The sequence below is a fragment of the Sorex araneus genome, chromosome 5, assembly GCF_027595985.1.
Source record: "Sorex araneus isolate mSorAra2 chromosome 5, mSorAra2.pri, whole genome shotgun sequence".
In the NCBI taxonomy this organism is placed as follows: domain Eukaryota; kingdom Metazoa; phylum Chordata; class Mammalia; order Eulipotyphla; family Soricidae; genus Sorex; species Sorex araneus.
The window spans coordinates 24,696,060-24,716,866 of record NC_073306.1 but is presented as its reverse complement, the minus strand read 5'-3'; the positions used below and the strand labels follow the sequence as shown (position 1 = coordinate 24,716,866).

The following is a 20,807-nucleotide window of genomic DNA, read 5'->3' as shown; positions in this document are numbered from 1 at the left end:
CACAGTAGCCAAAATTGGAAACCCAAGTGACCTAGAACAGATGACTGGATATAGAAGCTATGGTACATGTATACAGTGGAATACTACTCAGTGCTAAGAAAAGGTGAAGTCATGTAATTTGTTGATACATGGATGAATCTGAAGAATGTCATGCTGAGTGAACGAGTCAGAAAGAGGGACAAAAACAGAATGACTTTACTCATACGTGGGCTAATAAAAAAAACATGGTAAAAGAGTAATTAATGCCCCAAAGTACTTGAAATCATGAACAGAACTGGTTCTTAGTAAGAGGCTCATCACTGTTAGAAGAGAGGAAAGGTTAGGGAAGGGACCACTATGACAATGATAGAGGGAAATGGTCACTCTGGACAAGGACTGGTTTCTGAAAGAAGGTAAAGCGCCATGCATGATACCCTATCAGTAACAGTACTGCAAACCACAGTGCCTCAAAGAGATATAGAAAAAGGAAAAAAAGATCTGCTGAAGACACAAGCTAGGAGGTGGGAGGGAAACTGGGGGCCTTTGTGGAGGGAAGTGGACACTGGTGAAGGGACTGGTATTGGAACATTTTAAACCTGAAACCCAATCATGAATAACTTTGTAAGTTTGCAACTGATAATGATTCAATTAAAAAAAAGTAAATAAAATTTTAAGAAAGAGAGATGTGGTGTGTATATACACAATTTAAAAATGTAAAATTTTGTCATAAGTATAAAACTTAATAACCCCTGAGAGGAGTATTATATGTAAAATACATCAAATAGCATATAATCTTACTTATATGTGTAATCTTGGGATGGGGGAACGCCACCAACCCAGATTAAACAAAAGTAAACTGACAGTGGGAGCTGCCGCGTGCGAAACGGACCCTCTGCTCCTAAAGATTATGATCTGAGAGGTCTTCTAACCCATTTTGGCACCCAGAGCGGCTTCTTACAGAAATGCATCTAGACTGTGAACTGAGCTAAAATATCAGAAATCCAAAACCACGCGGCCGCGACAGCAGCCGTGCAAGCTCATAGAATCTTCATTCTCAGCAATGAAAAGAAATTATTGAATGATGCCTTTTCAGCAGGCCTGATTGTTGGGGGAAAATTCCAAACAATAACAGTGAGTTCTCTATTGAAATACTGAATGTATTCAAAGTATAGAGAGAATAAAGTGAGGATCACTAGCTACTTAGGTGGGAGGGCGAGAGGGGCGTATATTGGAGTTCTTGGTGGTGGAGCATGTGCACTGGTGAAGGGATGGGGGTTTAATCATTATATGACTGAGACTTAAACCTGAAAGCTTTGTATTTTTTTTCACGGTGATTCAATAAAATAAAAATTTAAAAGAAAAAAAAAAGTAAATTGACAGATACAAAACAGGTTGTGGTTTGCCAGACAAAACAGAAGTTCCTGGACAAAAAAGTGAGAGTTGTGTAAAGCCAGAAATCCCTAGTAACAAAACAATCAAGATGAGGGTATAATATACAGCATGGCAACTATAGCTAATAATACTATATTAAATATTTGGAATCTCTCAAGAGTATAAATATTAAAAATTATCACCATAAAGAGGACAAAATGCCTGTGATGACTTCTTCCTGGGTTAAAGAAAACACGAACACAAGTCAGAATCAATATTCTGTATTTGATTGTTAGCATTGGAAAAAGAATGGGATGACAATTATGGAATTTTAAATTGGAGAAAGGAAAATGAGTGAAGTGCTGAAAACAGTAAGACAAAGACAAATCTAAGGTTGAACAAGTCACATAGTCCATGAACAAACCATAAAGCCAACAATCTCCTTTGGAGAGACAAAAAGCCATCAGGAATAAATAAGCTTACCCTGTACTATTACCAGTACTACTTCTTAAGTCCCAAATCAGAAACCTTTAAGAATGCTTCTCTAGCATATTTTTCTCATGTTCTACTCATTTATCTCAGGATTATCAAATAAGTGAGACTGATGTAACTGTTATTAAAATCTGCTCTAGTTTCTAACATTTGTTTTGTGGCAATTACTGGCCTACTGCTGCTGAAATACAAGTCAACCAGATTGGGTAGGCCCCAAGAAGTAATTCCAGGTCTGTCAAAGAGGATTCTAAGTAAATTAACATTAACAATAAAGTAAAAATAGATTAGAAACTAAATATTATAAACTATTGATAATCAGAGTTTTCTAAGTTAGCTTAAAAATAGTATGCAGGAGATAAAATAAAGCCATCCACAAGTTAGAAAGCATTTACTATTGCTTATTACATAAGTACAAAACGAAACTACTATCAATGAAAATGGCTATGAAGACAGCAGCTCTGTTAAAGGGGTGGGGGAATGAGCAACTTCCTTGTTAAAGATAGAAAAATGAAGGGTCAGAGAGTATAGAAGGTAGGGCTCTTGCTTTGCATTTGATAGACCCGGATTAAATCCCCAGCACCACATCTGGTCCCCCGAAGTGATTCCTGAGCAGAAAACCAGGAGTAAGCCCTAAGCACAGTTAGGTGTGGCCTCAAACACCCTCTCTTCCCATTCCAAGAAGACAGAATAATTGGAAACAAAAAAAGTGAAACCATTCTAGGCTACTGAAGAATAATTTGGAGTGTGAATAAGGTTATGTTTGATTTTCTTCAATAAAAGCTTCATGTGGTATAGACTCTTCTGGCTCCACAATGCAATGGAGTCACGGAAGTGATGCACGTAACAGAACCAAAGTTAAGTTTAAATAAATCAGATCTAGGTAACATTCCTCTAAACCTGTTTACAAATTTGATTTTAATCCCAAGCTTAAAATAAAGTCTTATTTAAAATTAAAAAATAAGGGCAAATTCACAATTATAAGAGATAGTGTTTCTTTTCACATACTTAATAGGTTCCACATCATTATCATCTATTTGTAGTTCAAAAGAAGTCTTTAAACTATGAAAAGCTTTTCTTAGGAACTCTACTTATGACCTGAGTGATAACTTCCATGAAGACAGTCTAAAAACAAAGAGAAAGCCTTATCTCTTGCAGCTAAATTGCAATAAAAATTTCAATTATATGGAGCCTGGGATTTTTCTTGTAAACCTCATATTAAATTTTGTGCTCAGTATTAAAGGAATTAAAGTCAATTTCTTTACCAATGAATTATGAAGAACACAAATTAAGATGAAAGAATGAACTGGGAATATGCATGCAAATATTGTGCAGTCATATTATTATACAGCATAATCTGCAAATCTAGTACTAATGAGACTCGAGATTTAAATGGCTGAAGAATGTGTTTAGTGATTATTGTCAAGCAATTCCTCTCTTTCAGGATAAACATAATCTTGAATGGCAACACACCTATTATTACAAATTCCTAACTAAGCACAGTACTTCATTATTTCAAAATGTCACTGTCAATTTATAGAGTAACAGATAAACATCTTTCCACCACATATCTGATTACCTTTTCTTCAAAGTAAATGAAACTCTATTAAGAAAAATTACAAACTTAACATTTTTACAATAAAAGAAACCTAATGAGTATTAAATTCTATGCTGGTGATAGTACTCCAAACTTTCCTATTAGTTATTGTTAGACTCTATATCATTGTACGGAAATGTTTATTTTCAGGTCACATTGTTTCATTTAAATTCTGATGTTCAATCATTAACAAACATTTACTGAATGCCTACTCTGTCCTAGGTATAACAGTGAGAAGATAGAGCTGCATAAAGAATACAGTATGACCTTTGCTCTTAACAAACTCACAATCTAAAAGATGACAAAGACAAGTAAGTTAAATAAAACATAATAGTAAAGATTGTATTAAAATTCTCCTCATGTTTCCCATCTGCAATAGCTAAAGGATATTCTACTGAAAACACTCAATGTACTTGGTAACATTCATTAATGCTCTGATAACAAAGTTCTTATTGATTCTTTGATTTTAAGACTCCTATTAGTTGTGTGACCTTGGATAAATTAACATAACCCTATCTTAAGATTGTTAATTTTCTAATCTAAACAGTGGAGAAAAATAGTATCAATCTGTGCTAAAATTTTAATTTGCCCTACAGGATTCACATTTCACTTTTTACCCAGGTAGGTTCTCTTGCCTTTCTACTTTTAGTTTGGTTCAGTTAAATGAGTTACCTGCAAGAGAAGAGACTCTAGAAGAAAAGTGAAGTTTTCCCTCCTTTCCTCACTACTAGGTCACCAAGGGCAAGTTATATGCCACTGTAAATAAGAGTCCTCTTCAGACAGTACTTTCTCATAGGTCTTTAAATTTAGGCGTGATAATGGTTCCCTTAAAAGTTGCACTATCAGGGGGCTGGAGTGATAGCACAGTAGTAGGGCGTTTGCCTTGCACGCGGACAACTCGGGTTCGATTCCCAGCATCACATATGGTTCCCTGAGCACTGCCAGGAGTAATTCCTCAGTGCAGAGCCAGGAGCAATAACCCCTGTGCATCGCCCCCCAAAAAGAAGTTGCACTATCAGGCAAGAGAGATAGGACAGTGGGTAGGGCACTTGCTTTACAGATGGTCAACCTGGGTTTGATCCCAGAACTGTAAATAGTCCCCTGAGCACTGTTAGGAGTAATCCTAAGCAGAGAGTCAGGAGTAAATCCCAGAGCCCTTCTGTGTGTGGCCTAGGCCCCCAACCCCTCAAAACATATACAAAACAAAAAACATGATTATTTATTGCTGACTTCCAAAATATCTGCTCATCTCTATAATTAGTTCCTTTGCTAAACTCTTCTCTACTAACCCAGTTTATAAGTGTGATTTGCTTTCTGCCAGGACCGACTCAAGTATCAAAAAAAATAGGATTATTTTGAAGATCACATGACACGATAAATGTACTTAGCACAGCTCTTAGCAAGTTATATTATTCAGTTAAGTGTGGACTACTATTGCCATTATTAATACTGTTGCTATCATTTTTTATTTGAAGTTCCTATCTAATATTGTCCGAATATGTTTAGGACACAAATTCAGAAATTTGGGAAACTTTTACTAATACTTTGAAAATTAATAATATAAAATAATTTAATAAAATAATATAAAATAATTCAATAATATAAAATTTAATAAAATAAAATGAATTTACTGCTAACCAATTTCAATATTTAAAAAAATAACATTACCTTAAAACCAAGTGGAAAACACACATAAGGGACAGGGTTTACTGGACAAGTTTTTTCTGCAAAGGCACCCATAAACTTAAATTCTTGAGTCTTGGATTATGAAAACAGTGCGGAGGGGCTGGAGCAATAGCACAGCGGGCAGGGTGTTTGCCTTGCACGTGGCCAACCCGGGTTTGATTCCCAGCATCCCATATGGTCCCCCAGCACCGCCAGGAATAATTCCTAAGTGCATGAGCCAGGAATAACCCCTGTGCATTGCTGGGTGTGACCCAAAAAGAAAAAAAAAAAAAGAAAACAGTGGAGTGAAATATAAATGCAATGGCATAAAAATCCTTAGCAAATGAATCTTTATAATCATTATTTATAAATCATGACAACATCATCTTATGACAAATTCTCATAAAATCCTGTTCAAGGTCTATGTAACCTTTTACCTACCTCATCCTTTATATCTTCTTGTTGCTGGGCTGTGAAGATCTCCATTGCAGCCATGAGTCGCATCATTAACTCATCCACTGTTGTGTTTCCTAATAATATGTAAATATTGCAAATTTTACATTAGTAAGATTAAAAATGGAAAGTCATTGTAAAACTAAGTCATCTCAAACTAAGCAAGATATTATAGTAGTCTACCTAGTTAAAATACTTTCATCGAAAAGTTTCTTATATTCAACATGAAAGAGTACATGGTAATCGAAATTTCAGAAAATTTATATTTGAGCACTGTAAGAAGGTCCAAGTCACGGCAACCAAAAGTTCTTTTAATTATAAAATTATGTAACACTACCAATAACTCCACTTACATGTTGATGATTCAGAACAGATACTTTACATGTATTACTTTATTTAATCTGTGTAAACAATTCTACTGAAGGTCAAAGAATTCATTTTAAAGAGAAGGAAAATGAGGCTTAGAAAGTGCAAGTAACTTGTCCAACCAAGGTCATGAGAGTTAAGTGGTAGGGTGGGGAATTGAAATTATGTCCAACCCAGAAACCTACTACTCACTTTGTCACATCTACACACTATTTATAGATTATCTCCTATCATTAAAATTACTTTGGTAAACACAGTCGTTCAATTCTAAATTTCTTTTTTCTTTTTTTTTTTTTGCTTTTCAGGTCACACCCAGTGATGCGCAGGGGTTACTCTTGGCTTTGCACTCAGAAATTACTCCTGGCGGTGCTCATGGGACCATACGGGATGCTGGGAATCGAACCTGGGTCGGCCGCTCCAGCCCCAGTGGTTCAATTCTTAAGAAAAAAAAAAAAAAGAAGGGTGGGGGAGATGATTCAAAGGGCCAATGCACGTATTCTGCATGAAGAAGTCCAATCCCTGAGATTCATGGCAGAAGCAATTCCTGGGCACTGCCAGGTTGTGGCTCAAAACAAACAAACAAAAGCAATGTTTTGACATTTTCTGAAAAACTGGTATTTTTGTCTTTCATCTGCTTCAAACATACTACAATCTTTTTGGGGGGCTAGAGGTTATTCAGAGATGTTAAGAGTATTCTCCTGGTGTGGCTCCTGGCAGTGCTCAGGAGACCATGTGGTGCAGGCAACTCAACCTAAGCTACTCACATGCTTTCTATAATTTATACAATATTCTCATACTTTAATCTTTATCAAGATGGCACTTAGGGCAATGTACAGCAGGTAGGGCACCTGTCTTGTGCACAGCCAATCCGGGTTCAATCTCCAGCACCGCATAGGGTCCACTGAGTACTGAAATCATGTCAATGAAAATTCTGACTTTATAGATGTACATTTTTTTTTGTTTGTTTTTGTAACCTGGCGATGCACAGGGATGGTGATGCTGTACTCCTGGCTCATGCACTCAGGAATCACTCCTGGCAGTGCTTGGGGGACCATATGGGATGCTGGGAATCAAACCCAGGTTGGCTGTGTGCAAGGCAAACGCCCTACCTGCTGTACTATTGCTCCAGCCCCTAGATGCACATTTTTACAAAGTAGCATTCCTTTTGCATAGTTCCTCATGAATAAGGGGGGAGGGGCGGGAATCACTGTAAAAGCATACTTCATATTCTGGAAAATATTGGTTTACTGAATTATGTATTCCTTCTGAATATTGATATAGCGACTTTATCACTGGCAACAAGTTTTATCAGTTTTATTTAGGAAAGTGATAGATTAATTTTAGTCATTTGGGAGAAAATGTCTGTTTAATCACCCAGGCTACATAATTACAGTCTGATTGTCATTTTTAAGTAAAGATGTTATTCTGGACCAAAACTGACTTTATATTTTTAAAGTGCTTTATCCATAGTTTCCATAGTGTCACATAGGTCATTAAATATTAATAGCATATATTAAGAAGGTTAAGCTTCAATAAATAATTTTTTTAAAACCACATGTGTATGGAAGTAAAAAGCATGACAGGTAATACTGTTTTGTGTCCTTGTCCTCATCAACTGAGATGCTAACAGTTTCATACTACACTGATTTTGTCCAATAGTGCATATGTTAATGCAGTAAAAAGGTAAAAAGAAATTAAAAGCATTAATGAAAATAATTTTGATTTTTGGATCCCCAGAAAGAGACTAAGGTATCCCCAGGATCCATGGATTACACTCGAGCACTTTGTAGCTACTATAAAATTGACTTTGACAGAGAAAACAGAAATAAATATCATCCTCATTCTCCATTTGTTTTGTGCAATTAGTTTCTCCATCAGGTATTTACAATGAAAAACTGAATATGAAACTGAATACTTAAAGGTATAAAGAAAACATAAAATCTCGACTGCTTTATTTAAGCTTTAAAGGCACTAAAATTTACAACCTCCCTTCATCTGCTATAAAACATTTAACTCTAATAGTAGCAGAAATTATGTATCTCAGACACAAATCTTTTCTTGGGGTACCTGAAACATTCTTTTTATCCTGTGACATAGTAAAGATATACTGTTCCTGGTTTAAGCCTTGCCATTAATAAGGTATCATTTCTTAGTAATTCTTGGGATATGTTAGTAAAAGGTAAAAAAAATCATTCACATTTCATTTTTTTGATAAAGATGTGCACTGTGATTAAATTCACAGGCCTCCTATAGCTTCTCGCCTCAAGGTTGCATCTTAGACATGAATTCACACAAAGGGGGAATTACTGTCACTGTGAACAATTCAGTTGTCAATATAGTCACTAGATGTTCTAGGTAACTAAAGATATGCATTTCTTCCAACCAATCAACACTATAGCAATAAATAAATATAATTAGAAATGTCATCTTTGACACCTGATTACAACCTAATTGTTAGTTTGGAGAATTTAGCAATTCTGAACATTTATCCTATAATTATCTTATGTCCCAAGGGCTATGCAATTTTATTAAGATATTTCTGTTGGATTTTCATAAAGGATATTTCACTTTTGCTAGAACTATCCTGCTTGAGGATGTTCCTCTTCAGAATGTCCTCATTTTGAAATGCAAAGATATTTGCCAACACAGAAAAATACTATGAATTTTGATAGAAAAAAAACGACAAGATTACCATATATGTAAAAAGATACTCTACTTCCGTTATGACATATACTTTACCTTGTATCACATTTAACACTTCATTAGACGATCTCTTTCCCATAATAATCAGAAAAAGTGGAAACTGATCTGTTTTTTGATTCCGAATGGTTTGTGCAACAACACTGCCGAAGTGCCTATTGCACATTGTTAGAAATCTAAAAATGAAGCAAAATCAAAAGCAAATTTTATTTCAGGATTTAATACATTTCCTCAAATTTCATTAAAAGTACTAATTGTTTTATGTTTCACTTACACAATTTGATTTCAATATGTAAAATTCTGCCATACTGAGTTTCCAACTATATATGAGACAGAAGTAGATTATCATTAAAAGCAGGAAGCCCACCCTCAGTGCTATTTGGGATTGACAGCATAGAATACTTAATCTTAAAAATTATAGGCTGTATTACTGTTAAGCATGAGAAAAACAAAATGAATATTAAAGACTAAAGAACTATTTAATTGGATGCGTAATGAAGAAAGGCACAAAGTTAAATTATTAGCATCATCCTACTCTAAATAGAATTTTGCTATATTTTCCACAAGTCTCTAGAATCAAGAACTGCACTGTGGAAATTGTGTTTTCTCTAGTAGTAGTAGGTCTTCTAGTTTCATACTTAGTATGGGATAAAAATAATAATTCTAAGCTTTTGACCAAAAAAAGCTCAGAGATATTAGCATACTGAAGTCTAGCATTAGTATTCTTAACACGATCTGGAATAAATGAAAAAACTGATAAAGCTTTTCTCTTCTATTAGAGGACTGTTTGAAATTAGCATTTCTTTCAAGAGAAAAGGGTAGCTTATGATATGTTTTCAGATCTGATGGTAAAAAGTAAATGTCATAATAATAATGAATTATGAAAGACCAAATGCAAATATAGAATGCTTTAATAAGATCCAATTTAATAAAGTCTGTAAAAATAATGGACTTTTAATAACACAGGTCACAAAAGGCAAAACTGTGGAAATTCTGGGGACTAGCCACTGGAACTGGCTTATTAATTCTTAATTATGTTCATGAAAGGCAACTTAAATCGTGTGTTTTCTTATGCCTTATGATAATATTTTAGGTAACAACTCCTCTGAAATGTATGTTCTAGCTGATGAGCAAAGTCCTGTCGTCACATGCATTAGAAGGCAAATCTATTTGAAAAGACAAACGGCATTAAAATGTCATGTGCTCAGATTCATTTGATATCCAAATTCAAAACAGAATCAAACCTCTTAATTTTTAAAGCCAATATCTTTCTTGTCTATAGAAAGTCATCCTAGAAATTTAGGCTGAATCCTCCATAAAACTTGTGCTATGACTACAGACAGTAGACCGTGTTAAGGGCCACTAGAACTGTCAGCAAGAGTGTCAGGACAAGTTAGCACCATTGCAGTAAGTTCATTGGTTGGCAGGTTCACATACACATTTAGAGCAGCAATAATCACACTTCATGGCAATTTGAAATGACAAGGTCTAAAGAAATCCATTGTTGGCCATGAAATATCGGTGCCCCCATGAAAATTCAGATCTTCACATTCCACAACTATTATAGGATAAAAGGTGCTCAAACAGCCTAAGCCTCCATACCAAATTTCACACCCGTATATATAGCTTTAATTCATCAATGGAGGTGTACAGATCTAGAAAGTTAGGATTCTCATTTTTCTTTCTTACTAACATATTTGAAGTCAACCTTGACCCTGATCTGATACTGGCCACCAGTGAAATTAAATGTTTTTTTTTAAAAAAAAATAAAAATGAACAAACAGTTTGAGTGCTGTTTCCTACAAATAAGTCCTTGTTGCTTTCACCAGTGAATTAAGTGGTGGTCACAAGGTAGATGGCCATTGATGAGCAATACTCTTACACATAATATTAAAGACTAGCTAAATAGGATCTATCCAAAGCAGAAAGGAAGGAAAGGAAAGGGATGTGAAGGAAAGAAAGGTAGGAAGCAAAGCAGGCAGTCTGGCCTAGTGGTTTTAAAGATTCAATGTCAAGACAATCTGAAATGGAAATTGCATAAATCCCAAATTATTTTTCTGTGAAAATGATGTGGAAGTAGAAATAATTACGAACAAGCAAGTATCTTGTTGTGCTTAAGTGAATAATAGATTTCAAAATTATATGAAATATATTTGAGATAAACAGTCTTCAAAGGCACACTAGCCCTTCAATTAAAAATTTAAAAAAGTCAATATAGTATTTGTATCTGATATGTCCTCTATCCAAGGACGATATATTAAATGGATTTTGGGACTAGGAATGGAATAGGAGTTTGCTCTATCCATTTCAAGCATCAATCTAAAGAAAAAAACAACAACACAACAAAGTGATGGTTTCAATCAAATTTTGGCAAATCACACTAATTTTTAGAAGTAGTTGAGAGGGGCTGGAGCGACTGCACAGCGGGTAAGGCATTTGCCTTGCATGCAGCCGACCCGGGTTCGATTCCCAGCATCCCATATGGTCCCCTAAGCACTACCATGAGTAATTCCTGAGTCTAGAGGCAGGAGTAACCCCTGTGCATCGCCAGGTGTGACCCAAAAAGTAAAAAAAAAAAAAAAAGTAGTTAAGAAATACTGAGGGATCATACAACCAGCTGGGAATTTCTCATGGCCTAATAATAATAATAATAATAATAATAATAATAATAATAATTTGCTCTCATCAAAAAGAGACTGTTGAAATTCTAATTAATCTGATTACTCTTATGAAAATCTCTATTTACTTTGAAATATTCAAATTGTAATCATTAAGAGAATGTAGGGCTAATGAACAGACCCAAATTACAAAATTTCTACTTGTCAGTTCCTTTTATTACAATTTATAAGAACTTCAGAATACAGACACTCAGACTTTGCAATGGTTGGCTAGCTCACTGCTTCTTCCAAAGACCATTCACAACACACCATCAAAAGTATAAAAACCACTTTGAAACATTACATGAAAAGTAAGCATAGCACAAAAAAAGGGTTTAGTTTTCCTTTTTGTGGGGTCAGACGGGGTGGTGGCTTGCAGACAGTATCCAGGAGGCACTGAGGGCCACGCCTGGCTTTCCTCAGCACTGCTGCGTGGGCCTGAAGGTCAGTGCTCACAACAGTGATGTGGTGCTGCTCCATCCTGGCAGTGCTGGCAGCCAAAAGGGTGTCTCCCAAGAATGCACAGGGATCACCAGGGCTACAGTTACTAGTGCTCAGGGACCAAGCAAGGTCTGGAACATGCACTCCAATCCTTTGTGCTTTCCTACTAGATCCAGAAAAAAGGACTATTTTAAGAGAAAAAATGTGGTTCTCTTAATTGCATTATTTTCTTCCTGTTGAAAAGCTTAAGTGAACCAGTGCATCTAGTGGCAGCAAGAATGATGTTAAAAACAGTATATAAGGTTCATGAAAGTCAGGCATTGTGAAGAGACAAATGGCTTCTCTAATAATTAGGTTCCTGAACCCAGTGGCGGAAGCAATGATAACTGGGTTGCAACAAAAATAATACTCTACTTTTTAATGATAAAACTGTCTTCACTGAGTAAGATAGAGAAGAAAAGGTATGGGAAAGAAAGAAAGGTTGAGGAAATGGTTAATGACAAATCAAGTAAAATACACAGACTCCTGAGGCTGGAGATATAGTACAATGGGTGGGGTTTCTTGCCTTGCACTCCGCTGACCAGTGTTCAATCCCTGGTATCCCTGTGCACCAACAAAAAAAATTTCTGAGTGCAGAGCCAGGAGTAACTCCTGAATCTTGCTAGGTATGGTCCAAAACAAAATAAAAAAGCAATAAATCAGCTTCTTTGATCACTGGGCTAGGTGTGAGTGACTCAGAGTATAGTCTAAAACTCTGGCCTTAGCAAAGAAATAAAATCTAGTTAGTAGCTTGTTTTTATCAGTTCTTGACATTAGAAATCTAAAACTGGAAAGAATAGATAAAATAGTTTTCCACTAAAGTTTGGGGAAGAAAATAAACAGAATATCTGATGGCTAGTATATGTTAATCATTAGCAAAAGTTTGAGACCCTAATGCATAGATGTTTTCTCTCTTGCTAATGGAAACTAGGATAATAATAAATCAGATAAGGGGAAAAGTAATTTCATTTTAACTTAAAATGGGATATAGTTTAGTTTCTTTTAATCAAAGTCACAAATACAGAAGTCTCTGACTTTTACTAAGTTATACATTAAGATAAAATAAATACTAAAAGAGGGGCCAACAAGAAAGCTCAAGGGGCTGGAGTACATGGTTTATATAAGAGGCCCAGGTTCAACTATTGGTATAGCACAGTCCTCCCTGCCAGCAGCTCTGTGGGCAGCTTACATGTAATAAACCAGGAGCAGTATCTAAGCACTATTAGTGGCACTGTAGAACTGTCGTCCTGTTGTTCATGGATTTGCTTGAGCACACACCAGTAATGTCTCCATTGTGAAACTTGTTGTTACTGTTTTTGGCATACCGAATATGCCACAGGTAGCTTGCCAGGGTCTGCCGTTCAGGTGGGATGCTCTTGGTGGCCTACCGGGCTCCCCAGAGGGGCGAAGGAATCAACACAGGTTGGCCTCGTGAAAGGCGAATGCCCTACCGCTGTACTATTGCTCCAGCCCAATATATACAATATCAACTAAAATAGTATCAAAATTCCTGGCTACCTATTGTTGAGCTATTAAACATATTAAGTGTCCTTCTGCTAATGTGCGGATCATACTCCAAAACAAGAAATTACTGAGAATTTATGTTCAACAGTACAACGTAACTTCTCCAATATTATCTAGTACTTAGGGTAAAGTTTTTTGTATACACTCCCCTAGTTGGAGCTGCAAATCTTAAAAACTATTTTTAAATACTTAGTACCATTTTTTTCATTAAAAATATTTTATTTTATTTTAGGCATCATAGTTTACAAATTGTTAATGGCAGGATTCAATGCAGAAAACATTCCAGCTCCAGAGCATCCACCAGTTGTTGGCTTCCCTCTACTGCTTCCCTCAGCAACTCCAGTACTCCCCACCCCAGCCTTCTCCCTAACAAAGTGCCTAGTTTTAAGGATGCTTCTCCTTTTAAAATTCATTGTAGCAAAAATTAATAAAATAAAATAAATTAGTGTAGCAGTTTTTGACATAGTAATAAGCCTCACTGGGCTGGAAGGGCATTTGCCTTGCATGAGACCGACCCGAGTTCAATTCCTCCGTCCCTCTCGCAAAGCCCGGCAAGCTACCGAGAGCATTCCACCCACACGACAGAGCCTGGCAATATACCATATTGAATGTGGTATATTCTATATGCCAAAAACAGTAACAACAAGTCTCACAATGAAGACATTACTGGTGCCCGCTCGCGCAAATCAATGAGCAACAAGATGACAGTGACAGTGACAATAAGCCTCACTATGTACATATATTTATTCATCTGCCCAGGATCTAATCAACACATTTATATGCATTACTATATATATTTATATATATTTATTTACAACCCAGAATATAAACTAGAGGAAGGGTTTTAAAGAACATATCCCTAGTTATCCAATGAATAATTCTCCTCTCCTCCCCCCCCTTTCCCACTGTAGGCACTTAATAGTCAAGGCTCTTTAATGACTCATCAAGCTGCAAATACTGTTGAGATATGAAAACCAGGCTATACAGAGAGATTTATCTTTTACTATGACATCATTTCCACAAGTCTGCATATCCATCCATTGTTCATCTCATTTCTGGAGTTCCCAATGGGAAAGATCTTTAACAACTCTGGTACATGCCCCTTTATACTCCGAGGGTAGTGCTGGATTTTGTAAAGAACCCAAGGTCTTTGTTTTAAACTAAGTCAGGTAAACCAAATAGATGGCTGAGCTAGGGGGACCTTATCTGTAAAGGTAGTAATCTTTTAACAGTCAGAAATCACTCCAGGGAGTTACCTGAAAGTTAAGTTCCTTAGCCCCATCTCTGTTTGATTCAATAGATCTGAAGTCCAGGAAAGCAACTTAAATTTTTATCTTTTATAATTGCAGTTTGAGTAAATGGATACAGTATGTTATTAACACTTATTCTCAAGTACAAAATCACTGCACCTTCAACTACCACCAAAGTGCTCAAGATTCTCCACCACTGTTCTCATTATGTCATTTCTATTCTGCCTTTTCCTTCCCTTACCAATTCCCCTCCCCTGTGTTTGGTAATCTTGTCTTTGTAGTCAAAACTTAAGAATTGATCATCATTCAATACTGTCTATTCCCTTGTTTATTTTTCATATACCACAGATGAGTGAGATCATTTGATATTTGTTCTAATCCCTGTGACTTATTTTGCTAAAACAACTGTCCTCTAATTCTATCCAAGTTGCAACAACAGACTGCAAGATTTCATCTGGAAACGGTCTTTTTCTGGTTTTGTTTTTGATCTACACCTTGTAGTACTGGGGCCTATTCCTAGCTTTGTGCTTAGGGGTTGTTCCCCAAAGAGACCATGCAGTGCCAGGGATAGAATCCAGACCTCATGCATGCAAAGCATGTGCTCAAATCATTGATCTTTTTTTTTTTTTTAAAAAAAAAAACAAGTTCCAACCACACCCCAGGTGATTTTATTATTAGTAGGAAATGGACAAAGCAAGACTACTTTCCTTGTAGTTTTAAGCTGTCTCTAGGGTAGTTTTAAAAGAAGTTGTCCCCAACATAGTACAGGCAGTCTCATGGGACCAAACGTTTGGTCATCTAGGGTGATAATCAAACTGAAGATGCTAATGCTCACTTGTTTCATTTGGGAATTAACTATTAGAGCTGCTTAGATTCAGAGGTACTGGGAGACAGCAGGCTATACTTGGTTGGGCTCAGTGGTGGGGCTGAGTAGGTAAGAGGTGTGGGGCTGAAACATAGGCCCTATGCGTTCCAGCCGCCAAATTCCTAGCTCTGTATCTTAGCTGTCTTTTCTTTAAATTTATCTTTTTTCTTTTTGTGGTCATCAATAGTGTCGTAGACATTTTTCTTAGGCTTCCTTTGCAACAGTAATAAAACATCATTTTAAATAGCTTAATAATATTCTATCCATTAGAAGTAATTGTTGCCATATTAATCAGTCGCTCATAGCTAGATATTTTTGGTCATCATAACTAATATTGGATAAATATCTGTTAAGTATTTCCTTCTTAAAAAATGTGCAGTGAAATTAAAGGATGAAAGGGCAGATTCATTTATAAAAGAATGACACAATGCCTTTTATGTAAATATAAATGTTGTATGTATGCTAGAACATAAACTAGAGGTAAATTTAAGAAAATATAGGATAAGATTTAATCTATAAAGAATCTACTACTGACTGCAACTGATTGCCATGTAGACTTACCAGTATCAGTAAACTCAAATGATCTCATAAGGTAATTATCAAAATTAAAAAACAAATAAAAGTGAGGCAAGGGTGCCATGGCAAAGGTGTGGGGGAACAAAAAAAAAAGTAACTTCTTAATCCATTTCTTGTTGTTGTCTATAAATCACTCAAGTGAAAAAGCTTGGAGGCAGTTATATCGAATCTATAGGGACTAATTTATGCTAACTTTTAAAGAATAATAATCACAAATTATTGGCTGGCTTTTAATATCAACACTATTAAGAACGAATTTTTCTTCATTTTTGGGGGTACTCAGGGCTTACTCCATGCTTTGCACCCGGAGATCACACCTGGTAGAGCTCAGACAATCACATGAGGTGTTGGGGAGTGAATCCATGTTGAGTGTGTGCAAAGCAAGCACCCTATCCACTGTATATCTCTGGCCCTAGAATATGAACTTTTTGTTTGATTTGAGGCCACAACTCGCAATGCTTAGGGCTTTCTACCATCTTTCAAGCCAAAAATAATTTTTAAATAAGCCAAATAAATCCTTGCTCGGAGGGAGAACATCTAATCCAATCTCTTATCAAATATGAAACTTCTGTCTCCAACAATGTAAAGAGAAGATTTATTTTCCGGGGACTGTATAAGAGAGCAAATTTATGTTGGGTTCCAGTAGTATTTGTTTTGTCTTTTACCAATCATCAATATTTATGAGGGCTTATTAAATATATGACAAATAGTTTATATACATAAGATACTAAAGATAGGAGTCAGAGAGATGGTACACGGGTCAAGGCCCATGTCTGGCATGCAGCACACCCAATTCTGAAATCTCAGCAGCACATGGTTGTCCATACTACCTCGAGCATCACTGGTACAACCCTGAGCTCCCAATCACCACTGGTATGGCCGTGAAAATCCTCAGCACCTCTAGGGTTTGTCCAGAAAATCCTAAGTACCTCAGGACCTGAGCAGTACCACATTCTAGGACCTTGCACAGAACCTTTGGCCCTGTCTGCCAAGAATCACTAGTGTCTCAAGCACAGCTTAGGAGACACAAGCATAAAAAATATACTAAAGATATTTGGGGTTTGATAAACCAAGGCCTTCAAACATTTAGGACTTTGGTCAGTATGAAACTGGAGCCTAGATTAAGTGTTAATATTAAATGCATGGGAGAATCCGAGAGAAAATTGGAACTTAGAAATTGAGTAGAGATTTTGTTCCAAAATGGTGCACCAGAATCCCTAACAGGAGAGAAATCATTTCTTATTCAGCTCTGCATCCTAGCACTTTGTGCCTGTTTGTTGCAAAAAATGGGCCAATTCCTGTTTTATAAACTTTATCTCCACTGCAGCCACACTGATGACAAAAACCATGTTCACACAATTTATAAAATCATTTAAATTAAGACTTATTAGTGTGAATTAAGATGATCACTAAGTGCTTCCACATACAAACAAGGTGACTTGAACCTTCAAATAAGCATATATTGGCACCAAGCTCATGACTGACTTCCTCCTGAATTTTAGGGTACTGTAACTTTTATGTACTCTCATCTTGTCACTACCCTGCCAGACAATGTGATTTATAAGAGGCATAAAATATTCAAATATCCAAAAAGTAAAAAATTATTAAAACAATATATAATGGGAATGATGGTTATGGTAATTATGGGAAAGATGATAAAGTCAAACAAACCTGACTTTGTGACCGATAAGTTCTTTCTTTGAATAACTTAAATTTTCCAAGTCTTAACTTTCTCATTTATAAAATATAGATAATACTTCCTTTTAGAACTGATCTATGGACTAATACATATTAGTTTACTTTTCTCTCTCTTATGTGCTTCAGAATCAAGACTGGCATTTATTCCCTGTCTTCTCTGAAAGAAAATTAGGATCACGGCAAAATACTGCCTAAAATATGTTATAATATCAATGCTATATTTGTATAATTAAATGAGTTATGTTTAGTCCCGTGCTGATACAGTATTCTGCTGCTGTACAACTTTTAGACTACCTATCAATAGGCACCATCATAAAATCATATCTTATTCTATGGTACAGACTTTTCATTTGGTTGTTCTTATTGTTTTGGGGCCACATATAGCAGTGTTCAGGGACCATGCCTAGCAGGGTTTGAGGAACCATATAGGACACTGGGAGTTGAAGCTGGGTAGCCTGCACGTAAGAGTATGTGCCTTAACTCTCTTCGGCCCTCCTAGGGCTACAGAGTTAAAGATACATTATTTTTCACGACATGTTCTGATTTTTTCCAAGCTAAAAACTTTGACTATGACTTTATAACTATGTAGAATTTTTTTCAATGTCATTTCAGAGTTGGTTAGTTTCTCTTGGAACACTTCAATTATATTCAATAAAGTTTTTCCACATATTTGAAAAATATTCTAATAGGTGAAAACAATGCAGAGTATTAGTAGATCATACACAAGAAATCCTTTAAAAGATAAATGACCAAGAGCACAGAATATTCAGACTTAAGTCACCCATCATAGCTTTTAACCTAGAATTGATTACAACCCCAGCATTTGACAAAGGCTCACTTGAGACAATGATATGTGACAGAGTTGAATGAATAAGAATGTGTAGATTTTCCCTCTAAACTTAATACCTGCTTTGAGTCAGATCACCCAAAAGGAGTATTTAAGGACCAAATCACCTAAGTTCCTTAAAGAATTATCGCTACTGAAAAAAGACTTAATATAAGCCATCTACTTTACAAGGGATTGATATAAGAAACATCTATTTGAAATAATTTTTTATGCAAAACAACAGTAGAAAATAATTGTCTATTATGTTTTATAATACCCTTATATAAAAAACCATACCAAAAAATCTCCTTGATTTCAGTGCCAGAAAAATCTTGCTATGAACTCTTATGGTTTCCTATACACTATTTCTATCAGACAGTGATGACCATAAATAGTAAACTCTAAGGCATAGCTTCTGAACAAAAACTCAATAAATTATATTAGATGGACAGAAAAATAAATAAGGATGTGTTTATCATAGATTTTTTTCCCCCTTAGCTGACAGAATTAAGAGAACTGGAGTACTGAAAAAAACATTTATAAATATTATTTGCTACTTTTGTTTTAATCTAATTTTTATTTTCCTATTTTTACCTGCCCTCACAGCAGAGCCTGGCAAGCCTGCCAGGAGTGACACAAAACAAAAAAAAGAAAAAAAAAAAGAATGTTTTCCCAATTCAAGGCTTATATATATTACTGGATATCTTACTGAATTTAAAAAAAGTAGTAAAATAAATGGGTCAGTAAAAATGCTAATTAATGATGGAAGAAATGGCTGAATAATTATTTATTTTTCCCCTAAACTACTATTGGATCAATTATGTTCTCTATTATGGAATTTTTCTTTTCACCTTGAGTAAAAAGGATTCAGTTCTTCCAAATTTATATGGGAGGAGAAGGACAGTGGTGGAGGGCCACCAAGTCTCTGCTGTTGGGGTGATAAAGTAGCATTAAAACAGTTATATGAAACAGTTTTATAGGAACCTGTTAAGATCATGCTATCTTAATAAGAAAAAATAGATCTAGACTGCCAGAATTTGTATTCTAAAACTAAAAAAGTACTTATTCTTTTTATTAGTATATACGGAATGTTGATTTATAATGATGCATACATTGAGCTTAAATGTTGTAATGAAATGTTACTTCTGTAAAAATAATTTAAATGAAAAAAAGATTTCAGTAAATCTCACGTCTATTTGTTCCTTGAGCAAAAGTTATTTGTTCTATGCCTATAAGCCTTTCTTCTATTTCTACTACCCACCCCAAAAGGATGTTCTCACTTATTTAGTAGATATTTGTTATTGAATAAGACAAGATCATGGAGCAAGAAGCATAATGCAGCAGAAAAAATACATGTAAGTTTGGGATTTATAAATGATATGGACATTTGCGTTCAGAATCTTGGGTAAATTACAGAAATTCTCAGAGTCAAAATTAGTTTCCTTTTGTGTGAAATTATATTTTTGCTATTTATTTTGTAATTGTGGTCAAATGAGACTCTGCATGTAAACCAAAATATATGTATATGTGTATATGCATGTATATATATATATGTGTGTTTGTGTATATATAGTGAGTATGAAATTATATATAGAAGTTTCTGATCTCATATGCAGAAAGTGCTTAACAGGTACAGCTGTTAATAGTGTTTGAACTCTGGCTTACTGATACTTTCAGCAGAAGCTCCTGTCAGAAATGGAATGAAACTATAGGAATTTCACAGGTAAGGAAGTAGCCTTTATTGGTGAATGAAAAGGACTATAGTTTCTTTGGCTACACCCTCTAAGGTGATTTTTATTATATGACCATAAAGTAGTTAAGAGATATGCTATAATCTATTTAGAGACTTTAATAATATTTATTTTAAAAATTGAAGTCTTATTTCTCGTTCTGCTGTTAAAATCAATTTAAATAGCAATTAAAGTCATCAGAAAATCAGAGCATATTAGAGATAAAAGGTCAGCACCCCTTTTTGGGAGTAGCATTGTAGCACTGTCGTAGCACTGTCATCCCGTTGCTCATCGATTTGCTCGAGCGGGCACCAGTAACGTCTCCATTGTGAGACTTGTTGTTACTGTTTTTGGCATATCGATCACGCCACGGGTAGCTTGGCAGGCTCTGCTGTGCGGATGGGATGCTCTCGGTAGCTTTCTAGGCTCTCTGAGAGGGATGGAGGAATCGAACCTGGGTCTGCCTCGTGCAAGGCAAACGTCCTACCTGCAAAGGGATAAAAATGAAACAAAACAACCACCCAAAGTAAAAATGTAGAAATATCTTATAGCTTCCCTATTACTCCCTGTTCTTCATAATT

At 35.6% G+C, this 20,807-nt stretch overlaps 1 protein-coding gene across 1 annotated transcript in view; it reads right to left on the bottom strand.

The window, feature by feature from the left end:
- The window catches only part of FAF1 (Fas associated factor 1), a 373,466-nt gene that overhangs the window by 77,283 nt on the left and 275,376 nt on the right, over positions 1–20,807 (bottom strand). The window contains exons 14-15 of the mRNA XM_055139161.1: positions 8,660–8,796; positions 5,543–5,631 (exon numbers count right to left, since the gene is read on the bottom strand). Of these exons, the coding sequence (XP_054995136.1) occupies positions 5,543–5,631; positions 8,660–8,796 (226 nt within the window). The remainder of the gene's footprint in view (positions 1–5,542; positions 5,632–8,659; positions 8,797–20,807) is intronic.